This window comes from Tachysurus vachellii, chromosome 13 (genome assembly GCF_030014155.1).
Source record: "Tachysurus vachellii isolate PV-2020 chromosome 13, HZAU_Pvac_v1, whole genome shotgun sequence".
NCBI lineage: Eukaryota > Metazoa > Chordata > Actinopteri > Siluriformes > Bagridae > Tachysurus > Tachysurus vachellii.
In genome coordinates, this window is record NC_083472.1 from 13,515,721 (window position 1) to 13,525,476 (window position 9,756).

Genomic DNA, 9,756 nt, shown 5'->3' on the forward strand with positions numbered 1-9,756 from the left:
AAGTCAGTTTTATAAAAGCTAAAAAAGTTGGTCTTTAAAATCCAGGGTATAGTCTTTGGTATGGGTTCTATGGAAATATATTTACTAACTGTACTCAGGTGAAAGCTCAGTTTTTTGTATTTGTAGCCAATGAGCTACACACACATTTTACACACACACACACACACACACACACACACATATATATATATGTATATATATATATATATATATATATATATATATATATATATATATATATATATATATATACACACACACACACACACACACACACACACACACGTCATGTTTGGCCATTTGATTGAATGGCTTTATTTCCATTCAAGCCGCAGCGAGAGTACAAAGCTCCATTATGGGTGTAATAAATAAGCAGAATATCATTCTACACATTTAAATATCGAGTTACTGTAATTGTAATAATGAAGAGTTTCGTATTAGTTAAACAGTGGTCTCTTTGCTCTCATCTCTCAGTAACAGTATTCATCATTAAACCAAGCCTTGCTGCTGACAATCTGACTTGCCGTAAAGAGTTGAAAACTGTCGCAAAAAGACGTCGCGTACGGTAGAGTCCACTAGGCTGTGTTGCTTGCTGCACGACGTGAATGAATCGTTTATTTCATTGAACATCTTGTTAAATGATTTTTACGTATTGTTAACCTTTTTTTATTATTATTTTTATTTTAAACCAAGGGACACACAGGAAAGAGTATTGAGACACGACCAGCAAGATGTTTAAGAAGTAAGAACTGGCTGTGACTTTTTAATACACTGATTAGCATGATTAGCAGTTAGCTTTTCAACATTGGAGAGTGAATTATGTTTGTTTTCATTTGTGTACAGATGAAGAAATCGACCCTACTTACGAAAACAATGTGAAAACCATGTATTTCACTGAGTACTCACGCTGGCAGCTTACTATTATGCTCTCTGTTTATTAAGCCAGGCTACATGCTAAAGCTAGCCAGGAAGTTCACTGCTGTGTTACATTAATTAGTTTACCTGAGTTCCACTCATAGCCTGGTATTTGTCTTTCCTCGTGTGTGACAGTGATGTAGTGACATTACTAAGAGACATTACTTAGAAGAAGTTAGTGTCTGTCAGAGATGTAAACTAAAGTAAGTGTGAATGAGTAGCAGTCTTGAGCTTTAATCTTTCTCTACACATCCACCAGGTTTCCATCAAAGAGTCCTGTGAATCATGTGGATTGTGCTTTATTAACCAAGTGCACTGGGTTCCCAACCCTGTACATGGTCTCTTCAGTCCCACACATTTAAGTGTTTTCACTCCTTTAGTGCACCACTTTAACCAATCAGATCAACAGTTAATCCTGAATTGAATTGGTGTCTTAGAGCAAGGACAACACTAGAATGTAAAGGACAGGAGGACCAGGGTTGGGAACATGTGCACCAATGTATGCAAGGAGTTAGTCTCAGGTGCGGTGGTTATATCTTGTGCTTAAAAATTACAACGTCTTAATATAATATAACGACATGTGGTAGCCTAGTGGTTAAGGTATCGGGCTAGCAATCGGAAGGTTGAGTTTGATCCCAGGTTCACCAAACTGCCAGTGCTGGGCCCCTGAGCAAGGCCCTTAATCCTCAATTGCTCAGCTGTATAAAAGAGATAATGTAAGTCTCTCTGGATATAAGGGCGTCTGCCAAATGCTGGAAATGTAAATGCACATATAATAGATATTTGCTGTGAGTAGTAATGGACACTATACACTGATCTGTTTTAAAACCTTAAAACCACTAGCATGCTCACTTCTATTCAGGTATATATGTTGGAAGCAAGAAAAACAGGCAAGTGTAAGAATCTGTGATTCTTACCAAATTCTTCTGTAAAGAAAAAATGTAAAGTATCTCCAAAACAGCAGGCCTTGTAGAGTGTACCTGGTATGTAGTGGTTAGTACCTACCAACACACTGATGAAGACCAAGTATACCCCTTCATCACAACATTATTCAGGCTCCCGGTTGTTTATCAAAAGATAGGGTTTCAAGCCACAGCACTGCTAAATGCCTCTTTTGGGTTCTTGAGCAAGGTCCTTAAACCCTCTCTAGGGCTGCTGCATCATGGCTGACCTATGCTTACCATGCTCTAACCCCATCTTCCAAGCTAAGGGATAAGCGAAGAGAGAATTTCACTGTGCTCTAAAAATGTGTGGAGGCAGATGTGATAAAACTGCCGCATTTTTCAATTTGCTTCAGACAAAAAAAAACTCAAATAGGCAAACTAACAATTTGCTCTGCTCCAGACACTCATTAGAGATAAACAGTAGCTCAATCTCATACCAACTTTCTAACATTCATCCATAACAACATCTAACAGTTGAAACTAAATGAGGACTTAGGAAAGGACTAGTAATAGGGTCTAATCATCTTTATCTGAACATCCATTCATTCCATCATGCTCATTTTTTCATTTACTAATCCAGTTGTTCCTGTTCCTCTTGTTTCCTCATCCAGATTTGATGAAAAGGAAAATGTCTCGAACTGTATTCAGCTAAAGACTTCTGTAATCAAAGGCATTAAGAATCAGCTTGTTGAGCAGTTCCCTGACATTGACCCATGGCTCAATCAGATCATGCCCAAAAAGGATCCAGTCAAAATTGTCAGATGGTATGAAACACATTATGCTTGTAAATCAGATTTTCTTAATTTTGTGAATTCACAAGTCTCTTAGTTCTTATTGATTCTTGTTTGTTTATTATTGCAGTCATGAACACATTGAAATTCTGACAGTAAATGGTGAGCTGCTCTTCTTCAGGCAGAGAGAAGGACCTTTCTATCCAACCCTGCGACTCCTCCACAAATGTAAATCTTGGAAACCATCAAACACCCTAAGTTCCGAACTTGCCTCAGCAATATCCATTTATTATTTATACTTAGTTTACTCTTAGTTCTGATTGGTCAGTAGGAAAAGTTTAATCGGTGATATAGATGATATGGTAAAGTTGAGGTTTATGTATTATTTTTTGAAATCAGTCTCCACTGGCTGCACCTTTTTATTTTTCTGGTTTCTTGGCAAAATTGGCAGAGAAAAAAGAGGTGCTGATGAGGGACTGCTTTTTATAGCTGCTCTAACGTAACTGATAACAGGATGCCATTTGTTGGCAGATTTTCCACGTTATTAAATGTCATTTGAAAGTGATGAAAAGTGCATGGCATTCTTTATTAACAATTACTAAAAATGTATTAACATTTGCAAATCATTCAGAACATGCTCTCATAAGATAAATAATAAGGCCACATCACATGACCCTGCCCTTGATTGTTTTCTTGTCCTGTCATATTCAACTATATAACAAATATATAACGTCTGTTACCTAATAGCATAAGATGATTTCATTAATAGAAACATAGCTATTGTGCTGAAGTTTCCTGAAATACATTTAATCTATGTCGAAAATGACACACTGTACACTGTGTACTCTTGTGATTCCTTATCTTGATATTTTTCTCATCCAAGCATCAGTGCCTGGTAGCTCTGCCCCTCTTCCTTATCTGTTTTCTAATGAGATATAACAGTGAAAAGAACTAAGATGCCATTTATGTGTTGTTATTGAAAAAAGTGGCAAATTGCTTAAGGTTTTTTTTTTTTTTTTTTGGTAAAATTGCCAGGATTCAGTATTTGATCATTTGTGCTGCTCTTTTTTTTGCTGTGCTGTTTTACAGATCCTTTCATTCTTCCACACCAGCAAGTAGATAAAGGAGCGATCAAGTTTGTTCTCAGCGGAGCGAACATCATGTGCCCAGGGCTGACGTCTCCAGGAGCTAAACTCTACCCTGCTGATGTGGACACAGTAGTCGTATCCTCTGAGACTCAGCATAGAATATTTCAGTAGAAATAAAGGTTAAAGTGTGTTAAAGAATACAAAATGGGTTGTTTTTTGTCCTTGAGTCATGGTGTCAGGCGATAATGGCCGAAGGCAAGCAGCATGCTCTCTCTGTGGGGGTGATGAAGATGTCTACAGACAACATGTAAGTGGTCTTGGTTATTTTTTTCTTTCTAAATATCCACATGAAACTCATGTCGGAAACTACAAGCAAAATGATGTTAATTTGGATTGTGTGTTGTGTTGTATTCTGCCTGAATAACCATAATCATTATGATGTTTAAAAACAGAGAGAAGGTCAACAAGGGGATTGGGGTCGAGAACGTTCATTATCTCAATGACGGACTGTGGCACATGAAGACGTATAAGTAATAACGCTGTAAAACATCTGTATGTAATTCAAGTCTCTGAACTGCCAGACAACACTCTCTGACTGTCTGCTGTACATCAATGGCAAACCACGCTGAAGATCCTGAACCCAATGCACTAATAAAGCCTGCATTCAAGCCGATCTTAACGGGTGTTTTTATAGATCAGAGTCGTCTTTTGTACAGCCAGCCGATCTACTCTAGAGATCAACTGAACACCAGTGGTCTAAGGTGAAAAGAGCTTTGTGAATCACCTGTGATTGCCTTAATTCCAAGAACAAACATGTAGCCCAATACGCTAGGTTTTTGTGGGACGTTGCTCTTTGTGAAATTCCTCAATAGACTTTGTCTATCCATCCTTCCATTTTCTGTACTGCTTATCTCAGGGTAGAAGGCAGTGAACATCCAAGATTTCACCATAGAGGACATAAAATCACTGGGCACAATTGCGCGCACACACCACAGGGAATATAGAAATGCCAGTAAGCCTACATGTTTGGACCGGGGGAGGAAACCGGCGATCCCAGAGGAAACCCCTGAAGAGGAAACCCCTGAACCTGCACACAGGCTGAAGGTGAAAATCAAAACCAGTCAGTCAGTCAGGTCTGGGGTGCAGTCAGGGTTCCAATTCATCCAAAGGTGGTGAGTGTGGTTGAGGTCAGCGCTCTGTGCTGAACACTTTGGATGTTTTTTACTCCAAATTTGGCAAACCGTATATTCATAGAGCTTGCTTTGTGCACAGGGGCATTGTTATGCTGGAACATGTTTAGGCCTTTTAGTTATAATACTGATAATTGTGTCTTCCAACCGCGTGTCAAACGTGTGACAGTCAGGTGTCCATAAACTTTTGGTCATATAGAGCACACTTGTACCCATACCACTACTAAGTCATCATCAGTGGTGTGTTAAAAATAAAAACATTGCCATAATAACATCTGGTCAGCCCTAGTGGTTGTCCTGTACACTTCATAAACAGTAATTATGCACCTGTATATATAAGTGAAAAAATGACTTCTTTTCAACGCCACAAAAAATATTTAGAATTCTTGAAAAATAAGAATACAACTTTTATTTGTAACAACAAAATCAACACATCTCTATAACTCTATTCATCACCACCACAACTCAACTTAACTGATCAAGTGAATCCAGATGAATTGAATGAAAAGAAATGAATGCCTTATGAATTCACAGCTCTTTTTACCTACATATAGAATAAACCTTTACCAAACTATAATCACATAAACAAAAACAGTTTTAAACACAAAAAGAAAGCCATTACCCTTCATTAGAACCCTGGTTCAACAGTGCTAAAACAGCATTTTATCATCTAAAACAAAATTTCTCTTTCTGATTCACCTACTAATATAAAGAAGTGCAAGAAACAATAAAGCCAAGTTAATCACTGCTGTATATCGTATTTCATTAAGAGAATTCTTTCATTAATATCCATTCATTCACTCACAATTATTTACTGTAAAATAGTAACGTAACTTTAGATGCAACACAAAAAGATTATTTCTGGCTTTTCAAGTGTAGCCCATGATATGCTCTTATGCTCTTAACATGTCTTTAGGTTGCTGATCTTGTGGACAGTTTCATTTTGAAATATATATATAAAAAAATTCAATCATATAACCAGTAACCGCTTTATCCTTGTCAGGGCTTCAGTGTATCCAGAGTGTATCCTGATTGTAATAATTTTAACTAGGAACATTATTAACCTTTATTTAACAAAAATTCCTTTTCTTACATTTCTTTTAACTAACAGTTTAAAGTGGTGCATTAATATTCTCTGGCACTGTGAACTTTAGTACTGTCTATTATACAACCTTTTTTTGGTGCAACAGTAGTGTGAGTCTGGTAGATTAATCATTGTCTGAATTCTTTGGAGGTAAAAACATTAAGGAGTCATGAAAGTTGTGTCCATATGCCCTCAGCCTGTAAACTCCATACATCATTAACTTCATCTGGCTGGGTGACATGTCCCCGTATGTGATGGACATGTCAGAGCAACACGCCTCCACCACGTCGGCAGGGTTCTGGCTCATGCTGTCAGAAATAAGCGTGTACACACTCTTCTTGTTGAACAGCCCCTTGCCATGAGCATCTTCTCCATTTTCAGCAAACACACCGCTAAACTTCAGGCACGTAGCAAGCTGTTTCTCTTCACTCATCTTCCACAAGCTATAGCCTTGCTCAGGGCATTTTTCCTCGTCTTTAAAAACTTCAGTGAGTCTTTTCACAGCCTCATAGCTAAGCACAATGCCACTGTCGTACTCTACATACTCCAGCTCACCAGACTTTTGTACATGTCCAATGTAAAAGGGTTGACTGGGATCTTTAACCAGAACTAGATACTTAAGGTTCTCAATGATGCTGAAGGTCGTAGGCCGAGCAATAAAGAACCAGCGGAGTCCATCTGCGTGCTCATACGCATGTATGATTGCTTTACGCAGCCTAATCCACTCATCCTTTTCCTGCAGATCAATAGCATCCATTACTTTGGCTGATTCAGAGGTGTAGTAAACAGCCTTATCGCAGTGTTTGCTCCAAGTGTCATTTACAGCCGCCCAGTGCACCAGGTTCTTAGGCGTCACCATAATGACACAATACACCCGCACCTGCTGTGTGAGCTCAGACTTCTCGGTCTCGCTTAACATCTGCATCTCCTCTTTGCTGAGGGGTTTGAGATGGTGATGATGGTCATGGTGTTCTTCTCCGTGTAGGGGTATCGTCGGCGTAAAGGTTCCCAAAAGTGACAAAACCAGACAGAAGACTCCTCCGAGGACCAAGCCTTTGAAAAACGAACTGCCTTCAGACATCATTTTGCAGGATGATACTGAAGACACAGAAGACAAGAAGTGTTAGTGCAAAAGAGCACAGAGCATCACAGACCGTTTCAAAACGTGATACAAACAAAGTGTAAATCCAACAACATTTCCAGAAATGTAGAAGGAAATCCTTCATGTCCTGAGCACCTTCTGTGTTGGAGCTCACATCTATAACATCTCATACAAACATGGAATCTTAACAACACCACAATCTAGCTACAAATTTTGGAATATTATTTATTTATTTTGTTTATTTATTTTGCTATCAAACTAAGCTGACTGAGTTACAGTGGCAGCTCAGAAACACAGTCCTTTAATCATCCACAAAACAAACAACAACAAGAATTTTAAACAAATTACCTTTCCTTGTTGAAGTTGCTGACCAGGTAATTAAAAAGCTACTCGTACATCTGAACCCAAACCTGTCTGAAACGGCTTATTTACTTCTTGTCGCTAACAACAACTTCTAGTTCCGTGTTCCAGTGCAGCCGGATGTGGGGGAAGAGGTGACGGATCACTGGCGATGACGTCACCAGCCATCGTCCTGGGATCTGTAGTGCAAAAGCCGAAAAACACGAAAGCCGAGTTAATCGAACAAACAGGACAGCAATGAATAATCGGTATTGTGATGTTCAATGTGTTCCTAGATATTAAAAAGAAAGAAAGAAGAAAACAATCTAAAATTTCCTACCAAACGGAAGTCGAACAGTAAACGTTCAGTGATGCTGCCATCTACTGGTATGACATGATATCGCTTATAAATAAGTTTATATTCTCACTTACATATATATATATATATATATATATATATATATATATATATATATATATATATATATATATATATATATATATATATATATTATTTTTTAAATAAAAATAAATAATCAGGGCGCATGAAAGGGTACTTTGTGAAAAAATGGAAAAATGATGATTTTTCCATGAAAATTTGTTATAAGTTCTTCTGCACAAAATCATATAGGTCTATTTACAAATCTGGGCCAGTTATACTGTCGAGTGAGTTTTATGTGAATATAACAAAGCAGAATACATGGTCAGGTTGTCCAACAAGTATTAATATTAAACATTATGATGGCTCTAATATTCCTAAATATTAATACAAATTTGAGAATTTAAAGAATTCTTTTTTAACTGATTTGGACATAAGTTACCAGTCGGTCATCAGGCCATCTTTATGCCTCCAATCCTCTTTTATTATTAATAATAATCAAAATCACTACAGTATAACTGGCCCAGATTTGTAAATAGACCTATATGATTTTGTCCAAAAGAACTTATAGCAAATTTTCATGGAAAAATCATCATTATTCCATGTTTTCACTAATTACCCTTTCATGTGCCCTGATAATTTATTTAATTTATTTAATTAATTTATTTATTTGTTTATATATATATATATATATATATATATATATATATATATATATATATATATATATATATATATATATATATATATAAAACAATTTATAGACAAAAGATTTAATTCTATGAGGGGGAAATCAATTGAACGGTTTTTACATATGTTAATTCTAATAGAACAGTGTACTCATTTCAAGCAGAATGGATGCAGCTAAAAATATATGATCTTGCCATTTAATAGTCTGAATATTAGGGGCATTTTATTTATGGGAGTTGACATTTTTTGTATTTGGCCATGATATTTCTGACCAAAAATATGAATTGGTTCTTCTATTTCACAAAATTTAAACAAACCACAGTTCACCCTCCACATTTTTAACATTCACATGTTTGATTATTTATTATTTATTTTTATTTTTATTAATATTTATTTTTATTTATTATATATTTATTATTATTATTATTTACTGGTTTTCCCATCAATGATTAAAGAAAAAGAAAAATATTTCTTTTTTTCCCTTTTTTTTCTTTTTGACTTAGTAAGTCATAAATGGATAAAATATATAATTTATCTATCATTTAATGCTATAAATATATACAAAATTTATGTAAAAAATTAAAAAGATTTAAAGTTAAATCTTGTAAAATGTTTCAGTGCATTACAAATCTGTGGACAACACACACTGTTGGAAGACACCATGCTCTTTCTCTTTGTACTAGTCATCTAAGTAACAGCCTAGTAACAGAACATGTAGATGAACACAGTAGAATACAGGAATGAAGACCCTGATGATCCACTTTCTTTGATCCAATACATGATGTATAGATTATACTATATGTATTGTACTGTACTGTATATACAGTAACTGTGTTTTATAAATGCTAACAAATTCACAATTATTTACATTTTTAAAAAATAATAAATAATAAATTACTGTTTTTGTTATGTATTAAAGTTTTAAAATAATACCATGTCGGCCATTTTTCAGGCAGAAATAAATAAATAAATTTAAGCCTTAAAGGTAAATGAAAATTATGCTAGGTAATGATGTTAAAGGTAAGCAAATAACATAAAAAAATACAACAAAAAATGAGCAGCAGTTGATAAAATCACAATGTAATGGTGCTACACAAATTAAACTTACTCTACATTTGCCTAAGCCACAATAATATGAGTAATTTTCGTTTGGCTTTATTAGCAATTATCTAATGAACATGCTATTGTGCTTTATGCATGAATAATTTTGCATCTCCATATGTGTGTATAAAAACCACTGGCATGATGGGTGCTCAAGCCTGATTAATATAGAAGCAAGGAATTAAAGATAACA

General features: G+C 35.8%; 2 protein-coding genes across 3 annotated transcripts; one reads left to right on the forward strand and one right to left on the reverse strand.

Annotated features, from left to right (window-relative positions):
* Positions 1–547: 547 nt before the first annotated feature.
* mcts1 (MCTS1 re-initiation and release factor) lies at positions 548–4,351 on the forward strand. Of its 2 annotated transcripts, XM_060886026.1 has the most exons (7): positions 548–601; positions 694–742; positions 2,471–2,623; positions 2,721–2,818; positions 3,680–3,813; positions 3,918–3,985; positions 4,131–4,351. In XM_060886026.1, the coding sequence occupies exons 2-7, from the start codon at positions 732–734 to the stop codon at positions 4,210–4,212; spliced, it is 546 nt and encodes a 181-aa protein (XP_060742009.1). In that variant the 5' UTR covers positions 548–601; positions 694–731; the 3' UTR covers positions 4,213–4,351. The 2 variants fall into 2 exon arrangements, with proteins under 2 accessions (XP_060742009.1, XP_060742008.1); XM_060886025.1 differs by having other exon boundaries at positions 560–742.
* A 953-nt stretch (positions 4,352–5,304) lies between these two features.
* Positions 5,305–7,560, reverse strand: c1galt1c1 (C1GALT1-specific chaperone 1). Its single transcript, XM_060886024.1, has 2 exons — positions 7,403–7,560; positions 5,305–7,050 (listed from the first exon to the last, which is right to left on the reverse strand). The coding sequence occupies exon 2, from the start codon at positions 7,034–7,036 to the stop codon at positions 6,077–6,079; it is 960 nt and encodes a 319-aa protein (XP_060742007.1). The 5' UTR covers positions 7,037–7,050; positions 7,403–7,560; the 3' UTR covers positions 5,305–6,076.
* Positions 7,561–9,756: the final 2,196 nt, after the last annotated feature.